Source organism: Plodia interpunctella, chromosome 18 (genome assembly GCF_027563975.2).
Source record: "Plodia interpunctella isolate USDA-ARS_2022_Savannah chromosome 18, ilPloInte3.2, whole genome shotgun sequence".
Classification (NCBI taxonomy): Eukaryota; Metazoa; Arthropoda; class Insecta; order Lepidoptera; family Pyralidae; genus Plodia; species Plodia interpunctella.
The window spans coordinates 1,455,153-1,481,822 of record NC_071311.1 but is presented as its reverse complement, the minus strand read 5'-3'; the positions used below and the strand labels follow the sequence as shown (position 1 = coordinate 1,481,822).

General features: G+C 37.6%; 2 protein-coding genes across 2 annotated transcripts in view; one reads left to right on the top strand and one right to left on the bottom strand.

The window, feature by feature from the left end:
- LOC128677710 (phospholipid-transporting ATPase ABCA1-like) overlaps positions 1-22,130 on the top strand; it is a 33,404-nt gene extending 11,274 nt beyond the window's left edge. Inside the window, exons 9-32 of the mRNA XM_053758739.1 lie at positions 329-507; positions 845-991; positions 1,356-1,473; positions 2,460-2,614; positions 3,209-3,439; positions 4,029-4,167; positions 4,641-4,902; positions 5,222-5,280; positions 5,592-5,707; positions 6,253-6,469; positions 7,272-7,354; positions 8,511-8,721; positions 9,813-10,034; positions 10,605-10,730; positions 11,207-11,437; positions 11,913-12,004; positions 14,124-14,268; positions 14,511-14,624; positions 15,629-15,765; positions 16,289-16,436; positions 17,060-17,288; positions 17,376-17,533; positions 18,119-18,210; positions 18,707-22,130. Of these exons, the coding sequence (XP_053614714.1) occupies positions 329-507; positions 845-991; positions 1,356-1,473; positions 2,460-2,614; positions 3,209-3,439; positions 4,029-4,167; positions 4,641-4,902; positions 5,222-5,280; positions 5,592-5,707; positions 6,253-6,469; positions 7,272-7,354; positions 8,511-8,721; positions 9,813-10,034; positions 10,605-10,730; positions 11,207-11,437; positions 11,913-12,004; positions 14,124-14,268; positions 14,511-14,624; positions 15,629-15,765; positions 16,289-16,436; positions 17,060-17,288; positions 17,376-17,533; positions 18,119-18,210; positions 18,707-18,886 (3,791 nt within the window). The 3' untranslated portion in view covers positions 18,887-22,130. The remainder of the gene's footprint in view (positions 1-328; positions 508-844; positions 992-1,355; positions 1,474-2,459; positions 2,615-3,208; positions 3,440-4,028; positions 4,168-4,640; positions 4,903-5,221; positions 5,281-5,591; positions 5,708-6,252; positions 6,470-7,271; positions 7,355-8,510; positions 8,722-9,812; positions 10,035-10,604; positions 10,731-11,206; positions 11,438-11,912; positions 12,005-14,123; positions 14,269-14,510; positions 14,625-15,628; positions 15,766-16,288; positions 16,437-17,059; positions 17,289-17,375; positions 17,534-18,118; positions 18,211-18,706) is intronic.
- A 316-nt stretch (positions 22,131-22,446) lies between these two features.
- Positions 22,447-26,423, bottom strand: Cmpk (Cytidine/uridine monophosphate kinase 1). The gene has a single exon (XM_053758743.1). The coding sequence runs from the start codon at positions 26,322-26,324 to the stop codon at positions 25,683-25,685; it is 642 nt and encodes a 213-aa protein (XP_053614718.1). The 5' UTR covers positions 26,325-26,423; the 3' UTR covers positions 22,447-25,682.
- Between the last annotated feature and the right edge of the window lie 247 nt (positions 26,424-26,670).

Sequence of the window (26,670 nt, the reverse complement as noted above, 5' to 3'; positions counted from 1 at the left end):
AATGTTCCCGGCCAACCAGCTGAGCCTAGTTCTTCTATAACCAATGTTTCCAAAAATAATATTACATTGTCGGGGATATAGTGGTTTGTAATATGTATTACATACTCGGTGTTATTATAGGACCCTGCTTCGCCTCGCGCCGAAATCGCAACTAGTATGTAATGATCAACTTTGCGCGCTTGTATCTTAGTGTACTATTTCAACATGTGTGCTCGTAACTTTACTGCACTTGCGCTTTCTTAGACAAAAACGTTATTGACATCCAACTTTGAACATATGTTATAATATAATTTTTAAGTAATATTCTTATAGACAAAATTTTCCGCAGGTGCCGGCCTGACATTCAAGACTATGATGTCATCGCATTCGGCCCAGTCGTTTTCCGTCGCCGTCGTGTACATGTTCTTGCTGATGCAGCTCTTCTTGTATTTTATGATCGCCTGGTACCTCAGTCTGGTGCGGCCCGGGAAATACGGCACTGCTTTGCCTTGGGATTTCTTGTTCAGGGTGAGTTTGTTTTAGTTACATAACATCTGGTATTGTATGATAGCCTGGTACCTCAGTCTTGTGCGGCGTTGGTGTTAAGGCACCGCTATGCGTTGATATATCTTTTTCAGGGTCAATATGTTTTGTTGTACCTTAGATAAACTCCTGATGATCTCCTGGTACAGTAATACAGATACCTTTTTTTGTCTTTTGTTGTATTGGAACCCATCACAAATAATATTTATTAGAAAGGTACATCATCCAAGATTTTTACAGGCTATATAGATATCTCAAAATTCCCACGGGAGCGAAGACCCGGACAACATCTAGTTAATAATAAATATTTATTTTAAAACAGAAAGAGTACTGGTCCAAGAACGAAGTCCACCCAGACTTTGATATAAACGAAGCGCACGAGAGAGAGAAGATAGCAGCCGAGCAGAAGTATTTCGAGCCATTGCCGGCCAATAGCGACGTCGGCATCGAGATAGATAACGTATCCAAGGTACGAATGTAAATAAATAATAATAAATCGGCATCTGACATGACTTTACGAATGTTTACCGCCATCTTTTGGCAGGTAGTCGCAGTGAAGTAACTGTCCACCAGTGTGCATTTTTCCTCACGATGTTTTCCTTCACCGGAAGCAAGTGGTGATCTATGAAAACTACTATATTTGAGTCAGATTGGTATCCAAACAGATATGGCACGATACGAACCAGAGACCTTTCGATCCACAGTTCGAACTTTAACTATGAAAGAAAATATGATTCGCGGCTCTCGACTACGTCTCGGGCCTCAACATACATCCTTGTTCGAATCGGTTACTTTCTTTTCTCGGTGTTCAATGTAATATTTTCTTTTTGTAGTCATTCGAAAAGGTCCGCGCTCTGAACCAAGTGTCGCTGCCGGTGCTCAAAGGGGAGATTACCGTACTTCTGGGACACAATGGCGCCGGCAAGACTACCCTTATGTCGATCATAACAGGTTCGATTTTTTAGTATTTCACAACATATAAATTATAAATATATTAGGACAAATCACACAGATTGAGCTAGCCCCAAAGTGAGTTCGAGACTTGTGTTACGGGATACTAACTCAACGATACTATATTTTATAACATATACATATATAGATAAACATCCAAGACCCGGGCCAATCAGAAAAAGATAATTTCCCATCATGAGCCGACCGGGGATCGAACCCGGAACCTCTCGGTTCAGTGGCAAGAACTTTGTCAGTGGCAAGAAAACCACTGCGCCACCGAGGTCGTCTGTACATAAAATATTTATCAATGTGTTTAAATAATAAAACTAACTTGAATGCCAAAAGTTTGGTTGATCAAATTCTAATTCAAAATTATTTATTGTTCAAACCGATCACAGGACATAATAAAAATCATTTATTATAATATATACCTACTAGCTTTTGATTTTTTTAGCCTATGTTTGAACGGGGTCCTTAACTACATGCATACCAAATTTCATCAAATATGCTCCAGCGGTTTAGCCGTGAAAGCGGAACAGACAGACGGACTTTCGCATTTATAATATTACTAGCTTCGCCCCGGGTCTTCGCTCCCGTGGGAAATTCGGGATAAAAAGGATATTCCAGGTTATATTCTACCCGTGTACCAAATTTCATAACACGATTTCATTTCACGCAAAATCTACTGGACAGATGTCCAGTAGATTTTGCGTGAAAAAGTAACAAACATATACACATACACAGCCTCACAAACTTTCACATTTATAATATTCGTAGGATAGGATAGTATAGATTAGACCTTCACAGTCATATTCTAAATTAAACAGTATTTATTACAGTTACAAACTACTATGAAAATAAATGCCGAAAGAACTCATCTAAACAGTATTAGTCTTGTTTCAGAAGGACCTACAGTGAGTTTTTTTACACTGGTCCCAGCAGTTTCCTCTGGCTTGCCATAATTACTTTTTTACACTGTGGTCCAGGCATGATGACGGCGTCATCAGGCAAGGTGTACGTGAACGGACTGGACACGGTGACGCAGCAGACCGCAGTCAGGAGCCAGTTAGGCTTCTGTCCGCAACACAACCTGTTCTTCAAGGACCTCACCGTGCTGGAGCATGTCAAGTTCTTCTGTTTGGTGAGTTTATTTTATTTATTTATTTATTTATTCAGGCACACCAACAGTGAATACATACAACGTTCAACACAAATACATTTCAGAAATTAAATTGAATAAATAAATATATTAGGATAAATCACACAGATTAAGCTAGCCCCAAAGCAAGTTCTAGACTTGTGTTATGGGATACTAACTTATCATCATCAATTGATTTAAGAACTTTGTTCTTGTCGGTGGAGCTTTTCCATTTGGGATACTTACTTAACGATCCAATATTTTATAACATATATAGATAAATATCCAAGACCCGGGCCAATCTGAAAAAGATCCACCATATTTTTTTTTAACAAAAATCAAATTTAACTAAACAAATTTTATCAAAAACAATATTGATTTGTGATTATTAATTCTTAATTAGGCTGAGCAATTTTTCTTTTATAGACATTCAGGCTATCGACAAATATGTAACAGTTATTTACTAATAAATCTTCAACGTAATAATCAAAGTTTGCAAGCTGGACTCTTGTCAGTGAGTTCCTGCCAATTTTTGATAGCAAAATAAACTCTACTGATATGTGACTATGTATTTAATTTTCTCTTTTATTTCCACAGTTGAAAGGCGCACTGTCATGGGAACAGTCGACGAAAGCGTCGATGGATCTCCTCAGCCAACTTGGCCTCGAACAGAAGGCTAACTCTCTGAGCGGGCAGCTGTCGGGCGGGATGAAGAGGCGGCTGCAGCTGGCGTGCGCGCTGGCCGGGGACGCCAGTGTGCTGGTGCTGGACGAGCCCACCGCTGGGCTCGACGTGGAGACCAGGAGGAGTCTGTGGGATCTCTTGTTGGTAACTTGTCTCTTCCTAGTTTCTTATTGCCTCTCTCTGCTGGTTGTGAATGAAGAGGTGGTCACTATCTGGTGTGCGCTATAGCATTATGCCCATAGCTGGGCTCGACGTGGAGATATAGCATGCCCACTGCTGGAATTGATGCGGAGACGATGAGTTTGTGAGACCATTTGTTGGTAACTTGTCTCTTTCTAGTTACCTATTGTCTCTCTCTGTTGGTTGTGAATGAAGAGTTCACTATTGGTGTGCCTTTTAGCATGCCCACTGCTGGATTTGACGCGGAGACGAGGAGTTTGTGAGACGTCTTGTTGGTAAGTTATTTCTTTCTCCAGTTATCTCTCTCTCTCTCTCTCTCTGCTGGTCAGTTGTGTTGTTATCAGTACGAATGTTTCTGTCTTCCCAAAATCATTCAAAATGAGATGCTTATTATTAGTGTTTACTGTAATTTAGAAATTCTTTATTGACTTGATGTCGACATTGTCTCGACCGAGTTAGGACGTTTGGAACACGTTTTTTAAACGCATCTAGCGTGTTAAATTTATGCTTACAATATTGAACACATCGAAATGTGATCTCCCGTTCTCCGCAGTCCCTCCGCACCGGACGAACAGTTCTCATATCGACACACTTCATGGAGGAGGCTGACGCACTAGGCGACAGAGTGGCCGCGCTACATCGCGGTATATTGCGGTGTTACGCCACTCCTATGCACCTCAAGAAGGAAGTTGGTAAGTGATCCAAAATTGAGTTACCTTAAAGACTTACCAAATGCTTTTAATTCTAAACTTGTTAAACTTTTGGGTTCCCCGTAGACCATTAAATTTTTCTGCCAAGAGCAAAGTTTTCCAGTTTATTTAAATGTATCAATTATATAAAGCATTTAAAAAATAGTAATAATGAGATGAAAAAATTCTGCAATCGAGCGGGAATTGAACCCGCGCCCCTGTCTATCCAGGACAGTGCTCTTGACCACTGAGCTATCGAGACCTGAGGATAGATAGGCAGGTTCAATTCCCGCTCGATTCCACAATTTTTATCTTCAAAAATAAGTTAAAATGCATGGGTGCCATGTATAAGAAATCCATTTCTTTTTACTCTAAAATTGCTACGCAAATTCCATATAGGTTATCATTTTTGACATTCTGAAACAAGTATCGGATTGATCAATCGGATCACATAAAAAAGAGATATAATTCCACAGACACGGGTTACCGCCTCTCGATAACCCTGGAGCCAAACGCCTCACCATCAGCGGCTCTGGACATCAAGAACGCGATCACGTCCGCGCTGCCGCAAGCGACGCAGCTGCCCGAGTCCGGAGTCCGCACGCTGGCCTTCAGTCTGCCGAGTCGCGAGAGCGCTCAGTTCCCGCGGCTGTTCACGAAGCTGGAGAAGGGGAAGGATAAACTAGGGATTGAGTCCATCGGCGTCTGCGTTTCCACTCTGGAAGAGGTGTTTTTGAAGTTAGTATTCTGTTTGTGTTTTTCTTCTCAGCAGTGGTGGTCGCTCCTAATTGCTGTTGTTTTATAATTTGAAAATTATAATCATCATTATCGTGTGTGAATGTGTAGTTTTCGAATTAATTAACGTATTAACATGAAAACAAACTTTTAAGTACATAGAGTTATTTGTATTTTATAAAGATGTTATCTTAATAGTTACTGAGACACGACTACATCGTACGAAAACGCAATAACCAACACAGAGGGGACTTCAGGATCATAATAATAATTTTATTGGAAGTTATAATTCGTTTATTAATTATTATTTTTGTATTTCTAGACTATGCAGTGACGTCAGCACCGTGAACCCGGACGACGAAGTTGATGCTACACTTCAAGGTGTTTCTCTCTTTCTTATTTAATATATGCCGATTATATTCTATATAGCTTTCTTCTTCTGATATTAATATTTAAATTAATATTGGAAATGTTAAAAAATACTTTATATTCAGACATCATCACGAGAGCGATGTCCCGGCATTCAGCTAGTTAATAAAAATACATAAGTTTTTATCTGTTAATACATTACATTAAATACATTCGTTTTTGTAGCTCAATCTGTGTGATTTGTCCTACAATATATATATTTATTGAGTACTGTGTTTTATGAATATTTAATTTATATTACAAGATTTCGTTTTGTTTATTAGATGATATAGTAACGCAAAGGATGGGAGGCGTGCGGTTGATTTTAAGCCAAATGGTAGCCCTCTTCGTGCGCCAGATCAGATACTCGAGGTCGTCGTGGAAAATGTTTCTGCTCACAGTGAGTCTTAACTATCTTTCTCTCTCACGCTACCTTCATTTCCCGGCTGTGACACCCGATGCCCCGGGCAACAGTTAAAATTTTAATTCGCGTAAAAAATTAGGTAACCGTTAAATTTATGACTGAAATCAACTCTAATTTTATGACTGACCGCTTGCGTCAACCGGGCCGGTCGGAAAAGCATAGTTGAATCTTAAAATTCTCAAGGATATATTTTTTATTCGTAACGTAAACGTATGACTTTGAAGGAAGGAGTTTACCACTGATTTTCATTGTACTTTCTGTCAACATTTCATTATTTTTTTAATTAACGACATAATGTTCTAGCTAGTTGAATAATAAGTCCCATTATATTAAACTTAAGGTTTGTTTTTATTTGCGCGTTTTCTGGTAGTACTCAGTACAGTAAATCGTCAGGCCTATAAAAAAGCCTTGGAATAAATACATCCGGACGATTTACTGTAGTTTACGTACTTGGGTGTCATTTTTCATCCATCGACCACAGGCCACGGCAAGAGAAACTATTATTTATTTAATGATTGCAGCAAGTCATCCTACCAATAGTGATGCTATGCATGGTGACCAAACTAGTCAATGACACGGAGTTCCAAACCAAGGAGCGCAACAGTCCGGCCGCCATGAACATGGACTTGTACCAGGATATGGACGAGAGGAAATTACTCTCCAGCTTCGATATACCTCTGAAAGATAGACCCGCTTGCTGCGGACTTCGTTATGATCACGCCGATAATATTAGCGAAAGTTAGTATCTCTCTCTCTCTCTCTCTCTCTCTCTCTCTCTCTCTCTCTCTCTCTCTCTCTCTCTCTAATCTTCTCGTGTTGCATTCGGAGCTGTGTCGCCGCGAAACCTGGGAGGTTAATGTCCAGTTTCGATATACCTCTGAAAGATACACCCGCTTGCTGCGGACTTCGTTACGATCACGCCGATTAAATTAGTGAAAGTATATCTTTGTCTCAAAGAGTATATATCTTTGTCTCTCTTTATAATAAACTTGTTGCGACCCGTGGCGTCGCTCGCGTGGGAATTGTTGTGTTATTCCAGTTACATTCTACCCGTGTACCAAATTTCATAACAATCCGTCTAGTAAGTAGATTTCATGTGAAAGAGTAACAAACACACACATACATCCTCACAAACTTTCCCTTATAATGCGATTACATTATTGGTAGGATTAAAATACGATCATTCGCGCGAATGATCGTAGTTTCGATATTTTAGAAGGCCATTCTCTAGACTAATGCAACGCGACGCGATAATATCGAATATACAGACAGTATATCTGTGTCCTTTATGGTCTAAATAGAATAGAACACAGATATATTCTTTCAAACATATAATAATACCACTTTACCTTAATGAGAACAATATTAAGTGTCACATAAGAAATGATGTTTATTTTATTTTCTTTTATTACCATTTGTAGAACCAAACCTGATTCTGCAGTCAAACCAAAATATGGTTTTGCGGAACTTATTCTACTGTACGCTTGTACTGTGTATAATGATACATATAAATAATAAAAATCTATAATTTCTTTTTCAGCTCTAATCGACATTGCTAAAGACGATAAGATACAATACAATAAATACTTGATCGGTGTACAGTTGAACGAATCTAATGCAGTGGTGAGTGATGATTAGTTTCATAAGTACAGTACTACCACGTTTATAAGTAGCCTCGGAATTTTTCGACGGCGCAGAATACCACAACCGACCGCCGACTCTGGCCGAATGAGAACATTAGTGAAATAACGAACTTATTGCTACTACATAAGATTTTAAATCCAAAAACAACAGGAGTCGTGCTATCTCGCTCATAATAATTGTACAATATTACACTTGAGGGCAACTCCAGACATGGCGCGTACGCATTAGCCAATAGCGATTAGTGCAGATGCAAAAAAAATATTTCTGCGCAGGTACATCGGTGTAATTTATAAAAGTGGTAGTACTGTACAAATTAAATAAGTGTACTATAGCACAGATTACATAATACCCCAGTAACTATAGCAAAATTGCCTGTATAATCATGAAATCGTCTATTGCGCATACCAATACGCCAGGTGTGTAATTTGTTAGACTGTGGCTCACCGACACATGAATCGAATGATTTTTATTTCGACATACATATTATATCTTTGAAATATTTTATGTTGAACAACCCAACTAAACTCCGTTTTTTCTTACCAGTCTTATAATGTAAACTATCTTACCGCGTCACTTTTTTATTTTACAGTAATATAAATTAAAAATAATTAGGTACGAAAGTCTCGTACCTAATTAATGTTTTACTTTACCATACGTTTACAATTTTACGTAGGTTTGAACTGGTCTGGTTTTGCAAAATGAGATATTTTTAAAACTGCTCGTAATTGCGAAAATAGTACATTGTTCACCGAGAAAATTAAAATCACAGATTCTAACGAGGGTGTATGTTGAGCCCGAGACGTTAGTCGAGGGAATGATGATGAGTGAATCGTACTTTCTTTCGAGTGATACATAGTGTTTTATATGGCACCTGCCTACGACGATAATAAAAATAATAGAATAGAATATTGTTTACATGTTAGGACTCATATGAAAAAACGGTGTGTATTAGTAACTAGCTTTTGCCCGCGGCTTCGCGCCCGTTAATTTTCCGCGATGAAAGGTACCCTATGTCCTTCTCTATACTTCAAACTTTCTATGCAAAATATCAAGAAGATTGATATATCGTGAAGAGCTAACAAACAATCTAACGTTCGCATTTATATTATTAATTAGGAGCCTACTCTCATTTCAGGCGTACTATACGACAACGGTCCGTCACGCCCTGCCCATAGCAATGAACGCTCTGACCAACGCGATCGCCTCGACACTCTCCACAGATAATGACATTTCCATAACAACTATCAACCACCCCATAGATGACACTTCGTTCCGTCAACAAGTGAAGCTTGTTCAGCCCAAATCACAGATTAATACCATCATGTGGGCGTTTTGCATCGGTTTCTGTGAGTATTTTAAACCTTACGGCTAAGTAATAGAGTTCATTTAAACATTTTCGTGTAACCATAAACCATATCACAATTTATTCGAATTTCATAAAATCTTTGATAAAAATAACAAATAAGCTATTTTTTTTTACTTTTTGTAATTATATACTTGTTGTATTATTCGTCAATTTTTTACATGAAATATACTCAAAAAGCGTTTAGTACTTCCACAAAATCAAGCTTGCTTATGTAACTACTAGCATATTAACATAGCAAGTTAACATTGAAATGGGTTTGTTATACATGTCACACATGTTTTTAACTTAATTTTGAAAATAATAATTGAAAAAAAAAAAACATTGAAATCGAGCGGGAATTTAACCCACTAAAGAACATTGTCACGGATAGACAGGGGCGTGGATTCGTTTCCCGCTTGATTCCAGATTTTTTTTCATCTCATTATTATTTTCTAATTCAAATTCAAATAATTTATTCAGAAATTAGACCTTCACAGGCACTTTTTCTCGTCAATCTTTATATTTATAGTTATTTCTCACAAGCTACAAACTACTGTCATTTCGGAACGACCACTGCTGAGAAGAAATGCCGAAAGAAACTCATTTGAACAGTGTTGGTCCCTATCATGCCAGATCGGCTTACCATTATTGTTTCTTACAATGTTTTTTTTTCTTTCTAATAATATATAAAAGTACATAATGTACATAGTCAAAGGTATATCAATACAGGTTATGATTGTGCCGAGTCCGAGTGCTGATTATTATATATATATATATATCTGTGAAACACAATTAACTTACATGAAAATATATGAGAAACGAGATGACCAGTTCCCTCTGGCAGCACCCGTTCACGAGTTGACGCATGGGACAGCCATCGCGTAGCTCAACCATAATAGAGGGAACCTCACGGCCCGGCCCACGATCTATCTAATCTAAACATTCTTATTCAATCATCACTAAAAATCATCTGCAGCTTCTCCAGTAATTCTTAGAGCCTATTTCACAATTGGCTGATAAAGCTTCAGATAGCCGATAAGTAACCTAATATCGTTAATAATAATGGTTCACAATTTCTATTACCTTTTTCAGTCGTCCAAACATCGCTCCTCCAAGTACTAGTGTTACCGTGCAAGGAGCGCATATCCCGTACTCGCCATATACACATAATGTCCGGCTGCAGCCCGGAGCTGCACTGGATGACGTCATTACTGTACCACGCCGCACTGAGCATGTTCGTGCTCATTATGCCAACCATTATTTTTGCGCTCGCGGTGGACAACAACCATACTTTATCGCAGGCTGATATTATATGTAAGTTTTTTATTTGAATATAATAAATGTCATCTTCGCTTTCATAACTCACAAAGTGGGACCACACGCCAGTCGAGATTGCTCAAAAAGTGGGACTACACATCAGGCGGGATAACTCAGAAAGTGGGACCACACGTCACGTGGGATAACTCACGAAGTGGGACCACATGCCAGGTGGGATAACTCACTAAGTGGGATCACACGCCAGGTGGGATAACTCACAAAATGGGACCACACGCCAGTCGAGATTGCTCAATAAGTGGGACCACACGTCAGGCGGGATAACTTAAAAAGCGGGACCACACGCCAGGTAGGATAACTCACAAAGTGGAATTACATGCCAAGCGGGATAACTTACAAAGTGGGACCACACGCCAGGCGGGATAATTTACAAAGTGGGACCACACGCCAGGCGGGATAACTCACAAGATGGAACCACACGCCAGGCGGGATAACTTACAAAGTGGGACCACACGCCAGGCGGGATAACTTACAAAGTGGAACCACACGCCAGGCGGGATAACTCACAAGATGGAACCACACGCCCCTGAATCTCTGCAATTGTTCCAGTTCCGCTGAGCCTGCTGCTGGTGGGAGGCTGCCTCGCGTTCATCGCGCTGGCCTTCCTCGTCAGCTTCCTCATGAACTCTGACAAGGCGGCCGCCACGGCGCTCTTCGGGTTCACTTTCTTGTTCTGTAAGTTATACATTACCTCGTAATAATCTTAAACCATACTATTTATACTAATCTATTATTATAAAGAGGTAATCGTTTGTGAGTTTGTATGTTTGAGGCTGGTAATCTCCGAAACTACCGAACCGATTTCAAAAATCCTTTCACCTTTTGAACGGTAATTATCCAAGATTGCTATAGTCTATATTTTATCTCAAAATTCCCACGGGAGCGAACGCCTAGTATTATATGAAGTGTAAACATTTGTGTGTGTGATTTTTTGTTTGTAATGAATAAACTAAAAAAACTATACTAGACCGATTTTGATTTAACTTTGCACAGTCACAGACAGACCTTGGTAAATTACTAAGCTGTCAAGGCTCGTACGATATCCACGGGGCGATCGTATTTTAAGGGGGAAACCTCTATGCTCTTTAATAAAAATACTCTACACATCTTCGTTGCAATCGCAAATTTTGAAGCACATGTTCTGTCCACAGCCCTAATAACACCAGCTATGAAATCGGCCTGTCAATTCGACACGAACTCCTGCGCATACTACGGCGACGTCCTAGACTTCTTCTCCTACACGATAACACCACAAACGTTAGTCGAAGCGATGTTGCGACTCTCCACTGTGGCGAGATTGAACGCGTACTGCAACCTCAATAGGGATCAATGTCCTAATTTGTTAATTAACGACGCTGGCTTCGACGCTGAAAGGTGTTGTGGTGAGTGCTTGGATTTTGTTTTTATTTATCTAACTTTATTTCACAAAAAGGCGTACTTTTTCTACCAGTCAACCGACAGAGTAGAGAAAGTAGCACGAAGTGCAATATAACTATCAGTCAGTCCACTTATATAAGCCTGGCAGGGTCGCCATGTAACATGCCTTTAACGCAGTGGTTGGGTTTGTGTCTGTATAAGTCTTTGCTGTTTATCTTTAGGCTGTGACGCCGTGAAGCCTGGGGTCGTAAATACATTTTGAAGATGAAGCTGTGTTTTACAATCGACCCTCTTTGGGGTTGACTATCAGTTGTCAATGCTATGTATCCCTTACTCGCTTCGTATGATTCTTAGGCGAGACCAAACGCCATATGTGTTTAAGTCTGTTGGCCTAAAAAGTCTGGTAGGGTCGCCTAATACATGGCGACCCTACCAAGCGTTGTCATCACAATATTGGCAGTAATTTATATTTGTCCGCAGCTAACCTAAATCCACGGCCTTACCTCGCGTACGACGACTATTCTCCCTTGATCTACATTGTGGCACTCTACACACAATTCCTTATCATTATGGTGAGTGTACACAGCTACAATAGTTTAAATACTTTTTAATGTTCATTCATATACATCATATACACATCATCCATAAAAGTAATCTATATTACTTGTATTTTATTTTTATTTTATTTTATTTAAAAGGCACACAAACAGATTACAGACAATGAAGTACAGAATATTGACTTAACAATAATTGTCAAACTAATCTATAATCCAATAAAGTGTACACAGAAGAACAAAATAAATTTCGTGTAAGCAAACCTAAATCTATACAGTAGAATAAATTGATATTATATAAGTAAAGACGCATAAACAATACATACGCATAAAAGATACATATATATCTATAAATATATAATACAAAAAACAGAAAGATCATGACGATCACATATTCAATGCTATGTTTAAAGATTTTTTAAACTGAGATAGACTAGAGTTAAAAATGTCAAGATCAGCGTTACCATGTCTCAGCTCATCGAAATCTCGACACATCCTGACGATGGGGTTGAAAAACGAGGTGTTATTTTTGTAAACCTCAAGACTTACGCGAGATCGACCATTGAAGTTAATTAAACGTAATAATTTAGGACAATCGATGGAGGAGTGAATGATTTTGTGCAGGTATGTTAGCGCAAAGACTTGCCTGCGCTTATCCATTTTAGTGATCCCAAAATATTCCACTCTTTCATTATATGATGATAACATACGGCTCAATCCAAATTTATGACAACAACCCCGCAGGAAACATCTCTGAACTCTTTCAATATTTGAAGAATGCACATCATAATAAGGCGACCAAACGACAGAGGCATATTCAAGTATGGATCTAACCAAGGCATTAAATAAATAGATCAGAGTAAAATATTTGAAATATTTCATATACGTAAAATAAAACCGACAAGTTGATATCCACGTTTTGATATTTGATTAAAATTATGCCTAAAATCTAATTTTGAGTCAAAGTATATACCCAGATCCTTACCAACACTCTTCTCTGTCAAAAAGTGATTATTGATATGATAGACGTACTGAAAGCGAGTTTTTTTTGTTGTAAAGGTTATATAAAAACATTTGTCTACATTTAAATGCATATTGTTGCGAGAGCACCACTCATTGATATTATCTAGGTCTTTTTGCAATTTAAGACAGTCATCAATATCGTTGATAATACAGAATAGTTTCACATCATCAGCATACAGTAAGACTTCACTTGAAATATTGTCCAACAATTCATTGATAAATATGATAAATAGTAATGGCCCAAGATGAGATCCCTGTGGTACGCCTGATGTGACAGTTACTGGTTCAGATAGGAAGCCCTTTACTGCAACGATCTGACTCAGTCTATAAAGATATGATATAATCCACCTCAACAAATTACCATGTATTCCGTATGCTTCCAATTTCGCAGCAAGTACTATGTGGTCGACTTTGTCAAACGCTTTTGAAAAATCCGTGTAGACCGAATCAACTTGGCGCCGAGTTGCAAAAGCTTGACAGATAAAACTTTTATAAACGAGCAAATTGCTGACTGTTGACGATAATATGCTTATAGGTCTGTAGTTATCGCATTTAGTTTTATCTCCACACTTATGTATTGGAATTATTAGGGCGTTTTTCCAAGTAGATGGGAAGATACCGGCCTTGAGTGACTTATTGAATACTATCCACAGTGGCAAAGTGAGCTCCTCACTACAAGCTTTAATAAAAAATGATGGAATTCCATCAGGGCTTGGTCCTTTATGACTATCCAGTTTTTTAATTTTATCTATAATATCATTTCTACTAATAGATATGTGTGGGAGTGTGAGATTATGTTTGTCATCGATTTCATAATTAGATTTTCCAGCACTAGATTTTACGCTTTAGGCTTTACTTTGGTTTTAGACTTCTGAAGAATTCGCCTGTCTCTGTGCCAAATATCATCAAAATCGATCCTGTAGTTTTCGAGTTTATTCATTACATTACCAAGTGGACCTCGCAAGCTTTGAAAGTTTATAATTTTCAAAATTTGAAGGTACTCGCTCGAGTACTGAACTATTTCGTCTCATTATTAAAAAAAAAACGCACACAAACTATTTGCTTACAGTCACGAAAGACAAACGAAAAGAAATAAAAAACAATTGTTATCCAGAACGTGGTGTTCCTAACGGAGCGCGGGCTGCTGGAGCGCGTGCGCACGCGCACGCTGTCGCTGCGCTACGCGGCGCAGGCGCGGGCGCGCTGTCACAAGGACGACGTCCTGGAGAAGGAACACCAATACGTCGACGAGGCTCTCGGTCAGTTCACTGCTGTACTATAGCTATACATATCTATACAGATAGAACTATAAAAAAGTATGTGTTTGTACACGCTAATTGGCTAATTTCCAACTAGGTAAGGTCAAATAAAAAAATAGTAAATTACGTAATCAATAAAAGTGATATCCAATTGTATTCGGAAAGAGTTTATGTATTTATTTATTTTTTACCCAGACAAGTAGCCAATTGAAAGCGTATTATGTCAGTGTTTCTTACCACAGCCCGTCCCCGCGGCGACGCTCTCCTGATATCGTCAGTACACAAGCACTACCCGAAGATGTTATGCGGCAGGGGTGTCACCGCGGTCAGGGGTGTCAGTTTTGCTGTGCGAGAAGGTAAGAGTCTACTTTTTATACATTAGCAATATTTTTCTACGTGCTCAATCATAAATAAATATATTAGGACAAATCACACAGATTGAGCTAGCCCCAAAGTAAGTTCGAAACTTGTGTTATGGGATACTAACTCAACGATACTATATTTTATAACAAATACATATATAGATAAATATCCAAGACCCGGGTCAATCAGAAAAAGATCATTTTCCATCATGACTCGACCGGGGATCGAACCCGGGACCTCTCGGTTCAGAGGCAAGCACTTTACCACTGCGCCACCGAGGTCGTCCAAATAATGAATCAATCCATTATAATTAACAACTTTTTTTTTTTCATTATAATGAACAATGGCTCTCTGTATCCTACTCTTATTTCTGTGTTTGTTACTTAGCTGTAAATCTTCCTAAATAGTAATAAATAAAGAAATATTCATATGGAATCAACCCTTAAAAAGCGAATAAATAATCTATACATTTTCCTCAAGTTGGGTATTTAATTTTGTATGAAACAGCTGTTTTCTCGGTTTCCGAATTGCTCCCATATGCAAATTTGTTCAGTGTCATGGACTGTGGAGTATGTACACAAAAAAAATCCAATGTATAAATAGTCATTTTGTATAAATGAAATAACTCTACTTTTTAATCTAACTAATAATGCACCGTCGACTTTGACGTTAACTTTAACGTGCGCAGAAAATCTCAAATTTGTCTAAACGTCAGCGGCGCGCCGGTTAATATCAACGTCATATTTGACGGTGCAACTCACCCTAAGTCCTTTCCTTATTTTAATACTAACGTAAATATTTTAGAAAAAAGAAATAGGGTATCGGTTTTCGAGGAATCTATTTTATATGACGAACCAATTTTCTAGGAATCTTTTTCGTCACATATGCTCGTTCCCTGCTGAATATATATATATATATATATAGATATAGCTATTCTTCTATATATATAGAAGAATAGCTATTCTGTTTCGACATCCATCCACACATAACTTTCCAGGCGAATGTTTCGGCCTAGTAGGCGTGAACGGTGCGGGCAAATCGACAACTTTCAAGATGATGACGTGCGAGACTTTCCCCACGCGTGGGGAGATCGTGGCCAACGACCAGAGACAACATGTGTTTGATAACGCCAAGGTTTGTCTATATTTACTACTATTGTTTCGTCTCAGTTGTCGAAAGCTTCTCATCCCTTACTCGCCTCGTACGAAATCCACGAGAGGAGGCGTGATGTTATCCTAGTGCGGGAACGACGCGTAGGAGTTAATATTATCCCCTAAATATATACTCATGTAGCTTACAATTTATAGTACTTATGAAACCTAACATTGAGCTGCCATATTACGCATTATTTTTCTTTAATAATTCATTTATTTGAGATTTCGACGAGGCCTACCGTATTTTCGCTCTCCATTTGGTCACTTGAGGTTCTGTTACTATAGCTGCCATTAAAACAAAATACCCAGGCATATGTACAAAACCAATGTCCAAATTTTCATAGGAAATTAACCTTTTTCTACACCAACGCCTCTAGCGGCAAAATCAGTCTCGTTAGTCCTAACAAATAGTACATATAAACTCAAAAAGTACATATATATATATGTACTTATATACCAACTTCCAGCTTTGTAAAATTTATGTAATATTTTTCTCCCATCAGTACTTAAACGGGTTGGGATACTGTCCCCAATTCTTCGGCATGGATGACTTCCTCACGGGCAGACAGAACCTGGAGTTGCTGCTAGCACTGGACGGGCTCACCGCCGAGGACTCCAAGAAAGAAGCGGTCAGGTGGCTGGAGCTCATTGGTAAGTTTTTTTTATAAATATAGAGAAAGTGGTATAATTGGTCAGTGATGGATTTGTGGCGACATCTACCTGTCTCACACGCACAACGTAACGTAAGAGCCAGGCCTCATAGCTACGCCGCGACGCGCCGCTCCGTTGTTTTCCGTAGGTTTTGACATTAACGTGCGTTGACGTACGTTGAATCTCCATACAATTTTTGCGTTGTCGTTCGACTGACGATAAAACGGAGTCCGACTGAGCAATGGGATCCTGAGATAAAGGGATAAAGAGTGAAGAGAGGATTAAAAAAATAAAACCCACCTTCACATTGGTCATTGATTGATTTTGGCGACCTCGGTGGCGCAGTGGTAAAGTGCTTGCCTCTAAACCGAGAGGTCCCGGATTCGATCCTCGGTCGCGTCATGATGGAAAATGATCTTTTTCTGATTCTTGGATATCTATCTATATATGTATATAGATGTTATAAAATATAGTATCGTTGATTTAGTATCCCATAACACAAGTCTCGAACTTACTTTGGGGCTAGTTCAATCTGTGTGATTTGTCCTAATATATTTATTTATTGATATATTGTTATTGTCAAGGTTGGAAAGAGTGTAGTTGACACGAAAATTTTGTTATAGATTTAACGAAATACGCGGATAGACCCGTGAGCGATTACAGCGGCGGGTGTTCGCGGCGACTGAGCAGCGTGGCCGCGCTTGCTCGGCGAGCGGCGCTGTCGCTACTGGACGAGCCCACTGCTGGGGTAGACGTGGCCGCGCGGCGACAGCTGTGGAGAGCCGTGAGAGCGGCGCAGGCGCAGACCACGCTGGCGGGCAGGAAGAGAGCCGTGCTCATCACTTCCCACAGGTAACAATTGCAGAGCTACTGCTGGGGTACACGTGCCCTGTGGAGACCACACACGGCATCAACTAACATTATCTCGTACACACCCAGTATGGACGAGATGGAGGCGCTGTGTGCGCGCGTGGGCATCATGAGCGAGGGCCGGCTGGCGGCGCTGGGGTCGCCGGCGGCGCTGCGCGCGGCGCACAACGCCGGCCTCGCCCTCTTCATCAAGATCAGGCACGCCAGCACTGGCCCGGATGCTGACGGTAACTATAATTTCATTTGTTTACGAAAAATTTGTTTTTTTTATCATTACACAATTTAAAACAAAAGTCGCTTACCGCTGTCTGTCCCTATATGTGCGTAGATCTTTAAAACTACTTAGATTTGCGGGTTTTTTTTTTTAATAAATCGTGTTTCAAGAGGCAAGTTTAGGTGAATATTTATTTATATAGGCATACACAACAGGTTACAATCTATAACATCAGTAAACAGAGTAATTTAACACTACGATCTGGACTGAACCCAAAAACGTGCATACACAACATGACAAATTTTGTAAACATAGCTTACTTACACTACGAATAAGTTACAATAAAAAACCAAATTGTGCATTTTAAGCAAATAAATGAAATTATTATTATTATTGTATCATTGGTAAATGCGAAACGCCAGCGTTGACAATGAAGTCACGGTTGTCTCATAAAATTATAATCTAGCGCCCTAATTGATCTGATTATTTTTTCCAAAAGTTAAAACCCTTAATTTCGATCCCAACGCCATATTAATAATTATTTATTGTTTGATATGATTGTGCACGGCTCCATATGTGAAACATATTTCGTTTACAGTGACGGACAGCCCCAGTGGCCTAAGTCCAGAACTGAAGCGACTGAAAGAGACGTGTTTGGAGTACCAGTGGACACCCAAAGACGAACACAGGGTATGTGACATAAAATAATAGTTTATAGTTGTACTAAACATAACACGAGCGAATTCTCTGCAAAAAGATTTGTTTTCAAACAAAATTTTACTGTATGACGGCTTTGGCGGTCGTCAGTCAGAACGTCCTCATATGTTTCGTTTCGCTCATACAAGAACGAGAAACGCATATTAGAAATACACGTACAAGAAACAGGACATGGCTATGTCCCTTACCGTATACCGGTTTCACAACGCCCAATCTGCCGTTTTGTATGAAATGAAATTGTATAGGAATGTTCTGTCTCATTTGGCTACGGTAGCTCGGCGTTTTTATCCTTTTCTTTGTCACCAAAACATCAAATTTTTGCAACACCAACGCCCCTGGCGGCGAGTTAACTCACTTTAATCCCCGTTTTCGTGTGAATTGAAGACGAAATGTCTCTTAACAAGTGGAGATACTCACAATATATATAACAAGCAATGGTAATATGTAAGTATTTCACTTTATCTTCCAGACTATGCTAAACTACCACGTGGATAAATCTCTCAAGTTAGAGTACAGCGAATTGTTCACCAAACTAGAAGAGCTGCGCAGAACATTCCCCGACCTTATAGAAGATTACGCGGTCACAGAAACCACGCTTGAACAAGTTTTCCTGTCGTATGCCAAGACACCGCAAGATGGCAACGTGTAGGTCCAGAGCTGTTTTACCCACAGTTATTGAACTGTGAGAAATAAAAAAAAAAACAGACTTTATTCTTAAAAGAATAGAGCTCGTATTAATACAAAGGTTCCGTGATGTGAAAATTGATTTGATATATAGTCAATTTTCGATTGTTGTCGATTCTAAAACAATCTAGTCGGTTGGTTGAGAGATCGAACGATTATTCAACGGTATACGTACTCTTTTCGTTATAAGACTTCAAGGTATGCTAGAAAGAGAATCCATTCCTTGTCATTCGTTGGTTGCATGCGTACTATGTACACATACGGAGACAATTGCAATGCGTGTTGCCAACAAGTCAATTGATATGGGTTTTAATTCTTTTCCGCATTTTTTTATCTAACCCAAAACTGTGCATCACATGAACTCACACTGAAATTACATAATGTTTCCAAAGATCATATAAACTTTATCTGAAGGGAAAACGTATTTTTCGGAAAATGTCCCCTTGTCGTAAAATGTCTCTCGCAGAATATCTCTTTCACACATTGTGTCTTTCGAAAATGTCACGACAGGGAATAGGCAACATCAATAATTTGTTTGTATTATATAACTACGCGTATACTTGAACTTTAATAAAATGTTTTGCTTCGAAAATCTAAATTTTATTTTAAGTCCCTGTCGCGACATTCTCCTAAAGAGACACTAGGGTACATTTTGCTCATGAACCATCTAAAAGGACGCGCCTTTCTAATAACGTCATGGCCTGGCACCTAGCTTACAACTAGTATCTGCTTTCAACTTGTGTGTGAAGCCACATCATAGCGTGGCAACTACTCCATTTAATGGGGCGGTTAGTAGCTACTAACATCATGACGTTAGCAGCCAAGTTTCATGCCAGATCACTTCGGGATGTCTCCTCGAATCAACTTTTGAGGTGCGCACAAGAACTTATTATAACAATAGGTGTAATCATCAACAGAATCTCACATATACTTTTTTTTACTATCATCTTCATGTGAACAACATAACGACTATAAATAGTGACATGGTGATGATTGTGATATTATATCGTTAAATAAGGGTTCCTTGTGTTTATTACGGAACCATAATTGTTGTGCTTAATGACAAAGACTATTGTAGGTTAGAATATGGCTTGCGTCAGTATTTTTAGCTATAAATTGACATTCAAATATGGGTCTAATGTAGTGTTTATAAAAATATATATAAAATTGATCGGCACAAACTGACGGTTTTAGTGCGAGGTAGATAATAATTTAAAACATTGACTAGGCAGATCACTTGATTGAGTTGATTTGACTGGGGATGAATGAGGCGTGGGGGGATGACGACAAAAGGGATTGACAGGCTCTCAGTTCCCTTTGTCGTCTACCCGGGTGAAGACTCATTTAGAATAGTCGAGCCCTAACTGCGATAGAAATAGTCGAGCAATGGTAGTAGAGGGGCGTAGGAGAACACTGAGAATGAGATGGCGTAGCACGTGGAAAAGGAAAGAGTAGGTCTTTGCTCAGTAGTAGGACACTACTTATAAGCCAGTAAGAAAAAATTGTGATGGTGAAGTCCTAAAATGCCAAAAGATTATGGTCAGACTGTGTGTGTTGGTTATTCCTTATTTAATTCGTATTAATAATAAAAATTGAAAATTATAGAAGAAGAATCTTAAGTAGGTATTATAAATTGATTTAATGTTAAAAAAAGAACTAATATCTGAGATAATATTTAATGCATAGTGGACCCATATCTGAATGGAAACGAATTAGAGGTCATAGCATACTTCACCACTTATACCCAAAAAACGCTCATTGAAAAATGAGCTTTAAAACGTCACCTGGAGACATACTTTACATTGACATCACGAGAGCTAACAGCGAGTAATCGCTAATTTATTGTCAATGTAAAGTATATCTTCAGAGGACGCTGTAAAGCTCACTTTTCACTGAATGTCTTGTTGTCGGATGGGAGCTGTACGGTAGAAGGATGCTTTTAATCGGCTACGATTTCAATGTTTAAAAGATTTGATGCTTTCGTACATAAATGTTTTTCTACCCTCCAAATAAAAATGTTCAGATTACACTATATCACACGGTACACGATAGACACTATTGGACTATTGTTTCGGAGGTAATTACATTTTTATCTTTTTTTTTAATAATTGTAAATGCAGATTTTTTTATGTTGTGTGTCACAAAAATGTGACTTAATTATAAGATTTATAATCTTGTGTTTTATGTTAATTTTAAGTACTTAGAATATTCGTTTTATATAATCTGTGTATGTGTACGCTAAAAGCGTCCATTGTAATCTTATAAGTCCTTATAAAAACGTATCTTACAATTTAATGTTTCTTTGGCGTAATTGTTTTCGCTTTTGATAAACAGTGAAAAAACAAAAGAAAAATATTTTTAGCTGTATTATCATAAAAGTTCAAAAAACTAATTTATGCACAATAATCATTCACCAAAACGGACAGTAATGAGACGAGTTTCAAAACCCAATAAAATTTCATTAATCAAAACTCTAATTACGCCAACCGGATTGAAATAATATTCTCATTTAAAAACTGGTTTCGAACAGTGTTTTAAAGTGTCTGAATTGTTATTGGTTGCAAAATACTCTTCACCTCAGGTGGTGAATTTAAAGTATGTTTGTGTTATTAATCTTGGCAAAAACTAGTAGACTAAGTAATCATTTCCGTCCTCTTGGTCTTAAGTAATGCTGCTCTCTCTCTGTTATCTACTAGTTTTAGTCAAGTTTTAAAATGTTATATATCTATGCATAAGAGTGTATTTACACTAAAGTCGAATATGTTTTGAAAAAATATTCATTGGCGAAATAGAGCTTATATATTTTAAAATATTTATTTTATATAATCACACCCAAGTCACAGATTTAGCTTAAAAAGCAACATATTTTCAATTTTCACTTTCATTTGCAAAAACGCGTTTTGTAACATTTGCACAAGACTTCCCCATTGTTTGGCATTTATTAATTTAAGATTAAAATTTATATAGAAGTTGGTAATAACATTCCAATTATCTTTTTATTAATTTTGCATCCTTTCCACATTTTCTTAGTTTTAATTTCCACTACGAGTACGAGTATTTAATTTCCACTACGAGTACATGTAAACAAGTTTAGAATAGGTATCCGAAGTTTTATTATCACTATTTTGTAAGGTATATGGTAATTTTCATTTTGTATCTGTGTAGACAACTGTATTTTTATATTAATAAAATGACTGAATGTAAAACTTTGACAGTTTTATTGAATTTTATTTATATTCAATAGTATTTTTTGATGCAGACTTCACTATTCCTAGTCCTGTTTGAGGAAAAAAATCTCACACACAGTCGACCGCATATCGAGGTGCCCTGCACTGACCTTTATGTCGCTTAATAGCGATGAATTTTCCATGAACTTGCATAGTTTGATGTGTTGATGGAACTCGTCCTGTTTATTTAACGCGTCAATCATTTATAAATATTGCAACGAGTATTCCTTAAAATATGGTAACATCGAGCTATAGACATTTAATTAGTTAGAAAAAAGCAGGACTAACAAAACAACAGTTTTGGCAATATTTTATTGCAATTAAATAAATTGTACATTGTGATTGGTGGTACATTATAACAATGGATCGCAACTAAATAGTCACTACTCTATATATTTAGGTGGAAGTTCATATCCTATAGTAGATGAACACAGTCTACAAAATAACAATAATAAGTTGTTTTGCAAATCACATCTCACTATCGATTCGCAGTGAGACGCAGCTAACCAATCACAGTGCGGAATTGTGACGCCACGACAACCACACCGCAATGTGATTAACCAATCAAGACGACATGACTCTATAGTGCGATGTGAGTTGCATTGCAAACCCACACTAAGACCTCAACAAATATGAAGCATCCACCTGTAAACAGGGCCAATACCACATTAGTATTATGAAAATTACACAAACATTGCAGTTGTATGATAATATAGGGCAAATATCTTCATAACTAATCGTCTACGTAAATAGATTTAGTATTATGATTTATGCATTTCTGTGATCGTGGATATTATTATTTACTTACTTTAGCTAATTACATTACACCACAATTATCTAATACTAATAAATAAACCAGTGAAGGAATGTAAACATAATGCTATGGTGGGTATTATGGCGCCAAGAATAATAATAGGTAGTGATGGTTTGCAAAGAAAATTAGCTAAAATCACAAATTTTTCATTGCATAAGTAGTTCCTAACATGACTTACAAAGCTGACAAGTTATAACAGATCAAATGAACGTTTACGCCAAACAAAATAATTTACAACCTTTTAACTCTCATTTGGTTCAATTTGATTCCAAAATGAAGAATATATCTACTTTTTTCAAAGGTTTCCAGAGAGATTTTTCCTTATAATCTAGCTTTTAAATTCGCTCAGGTGAGTTTCCTGCGGGAACTGTACTACTCACAATGTGTAATTATAGAACATCATTACATATAAAAATAAATCCCCCTGTCGCGGCCGCCTGTCTGTATGCAGCGACAAACTCAAAAACTACACTGGACGAATTTTTGTAGTTTTCACCAATAGTGTGATTCCTAACGTTTCGGTGTATAATTATATATTATGGTTTTCCTCGAGCAAAGTTGAGGCCAATACATGTGTACCGCGAATATTTTTACAGTATTTTATTGAAGATTGAATTTCGAAAGACATTTGTGTCTAAAGCGATAGAAATGTTGGATTATTTACGCCCGTGCGTTGGTTAAAATCCAATCACTTATCTTGGACACTTCATCATTGAAGTCGTAATATACCAGTATTGGTTATCAGTAAAGTGAAGATAAGTGATGATAATCATTTAGCTGCAACAAAACAACACAGATATAGATTCGTATTATTAAGTGAATTGGCTGTTCAAAATCAAAACCTTGTATCACTCAATTATGTTTTGAATAGATTTTTTTATATGTACCTAGAAATTAGAAAAAAAAATAACGATAAAAATGAGTTATTAGGTTTTGATTTCGAATAGACAAAATCCATTCACAGATACTTAGCTCCAGTCATGCAAAATTGCAATGTTTTTGTAAGCAACATTACATTCGCAAATGCAATTAATTCATAACGAAATTTCCTTAGGCCATTTTTTGGAAAAAATGCGTTAAAATAAATCGTATTGATTAATTATTTGTTAAATTATGTATTTTTTTATTTACTTGACTGGACTAAGGTAAGGGACAATAACGTCATCAGTTGGAGCACGGGACCTTAGAAGTCCCTGTGCTTCACCCAGATGGAGAACTTTGGTGAAGCACGGGTCCGGACTCATTTCATATTAAACCAAAAATGCACTGCAATATTCATCGAAAAAAATAAAGTTGTGTTCATTATGCTACTCCCAATATTACATCATACATAGTACAACTTAAACTTTCTTTACGATAAGATTAGTGGCAGGAAAATAGTACACTACATTAATTTCGTCAAAACTCTTCACATATCTATTGATCAAAGAAAGTACCAAGATATTAAATTTCTTCAAGAGTTTCACATGTAAACTTCAAGTTGCACAATGCATGCAAGAATTTCAAGAAAAAAATAATTTTCACCACAGATGTTCACAGATTATTGTCGTGCCACTAGAAAGTATCGTAATGAGAATTATGCTTTATGGTAAACTTCAGAAGATAACTTAAAACCAAGAATACATATCAATATAATTTTTCACATGAAAACTAGTTCTTATTGAACACAAAATTAATTTTACAAAAAAAAATACACTAAATTATATGACATCGGTAACCAAATGTTAGTCTTTATTTTATGTGTACCTATGGGCCAGAATTGTGTTTATTTTGTCAATTTTTATGTAGGCTAAAATAAATAAATACAGTTACTAAATAAATAAAAATATAATAAACAACATAAGTGTCTCACACTATTTCAGTTTACAGTCTAATCTTTGTATTTTTTTTCTCATTTTAAAGCCACAGATATCATTTTCTCTCTTCTGCCGCCAACCAGTCATCCAATACACCATATTTGGTATGATATGGGTCAATAAGTCTTGCAATCCATCTCTGTTATTAAGACAATTCTCAATGAATCAAAAATTTACAAATTGAAGCTAACAAGTCAGCATTACAAACTAAACTAACGGACTACATAATGATATTAAGGTACATGTAAAATTGAGTTACTATGGATGGATTACCAACACAACCTCCATTCATACTAATTTTTGTAATTAAATTATTACATCTTACTCACTGAAAACATGCTTATCGCTTTGAGGGTATATTGTCCACCAAGATGTTGATTATTAGTTAAACTCATGCATTAACCATGGTTAACCATCAAAATGCAATCGCATAGCTGGCGAAGAGTCCATCACTTTTTATATATTCAGTGCCAGTTTGTTTTACATAGTTACAAATAAATATTTTGCACTTTATCACAATGACACACAGATTAGGTACTATTTTGTGACATTGTAGGGGCTAAAGGGGCAAATTTGTCACTATATACTTATTGAAATAGCTATGATTCTAGTATACTTTAGTAGAATATATTATTGCAAAATTTATAATAACAAAAATTTTCTTAATAATAATTAATTAAGTACTAACATGTCTAGTAAGCATGTCTTCAGCAGTAAGTTTCACAACATCCACTCATTATCAGTTCAACTTCACACAACAGTAGTACATATGACCTTTAATCAAGGATAGATCTATTGATGTGGAAAATGTCGCTAGCATGAGATGTATCACAATATTATGCTACGAATTATCTAATTGAAGCCTTAATTAGTTAACTGATTCAACCCACATGCATCAAATGCTTTCTTCACATCTTCAAACACCTTTTCCGGAGCTACCTCTGCATTTATTTTGCGCACAAGCCCTTGCTGTTCGTAGTGCTCCACTATAGGCATTGTGTCATTCAGGTATGTGTTGAATCTTTTTTGAAGACTGTCCAGGTTGTCGTCGGAGCGGCCGCTGCCCGCGGCGCCACGCCCCAAGCAACGCTCTGTACACAAATCCCTTGAACACTCAAAGAAAAGGACAAACAGTAATGTCGTCTTATCTGACATTACCCGCGTCCAGCCCTCTAAGTTGTCCTTGTTTCGAGGGAATCCATCAATCAGGAATCTTTTTTGACCAGACTTCTGCATCGCCTTGTGAAGAAGCGAGCAAGTAACCTCAACCGGCACAATTTCGCCGTTTCGAATTTTCTGTTCAATCATCTCCCCGTACTCTGAGCCTGGTCTCTGGCGCTCCTCACGCAGCAAATCGCCAGCAGATAGGTGAACAAACCCATATTCCTTGGAAATTAGTGAGCACTGCGTTCCCTTACCGGCGCCCGGGGCTCCGAGCACGAATACTACTTCTGGCACCATTTTATTTATGTAACTAGACAAATACCGTAATGCACAACTGAACATAAGATTGTGGCACTGAAACAGGTAGGTAAGTTAATTAGATTTTAACGTTGCAAAAAACATGCGCACAGCTGCGACCTTGAAAAGTAAATGTCAATGATTGCCGTCAATGACCAAAATAAAATAATGACAATGACAGTTAATTTTTTTAATAGTCTACTCAACCGCCAGCATAGACGTACCCCATATAACCGTTTTTTAAGAACGTTACACTTTAATATTCATCTAAAGCTTTTATTCATAAATATTAATAACTTTTGGATAAAATGCGACCAACCGTAAGAAAGGGATACACAGAAAAAACGGCCGACCTACCGACAGAATATATATTATAATTTCATGTTCATCT

What these genes read in the sequence shown, in the direction of transcription:
- Cmpk (XM_053758743.1), bottom strand. Translation starts at nt 26,324, where the DNA reads ATGTTCAGTTGTGCATTACGGTATTTGTCTAGTTACATAAATAAAATG.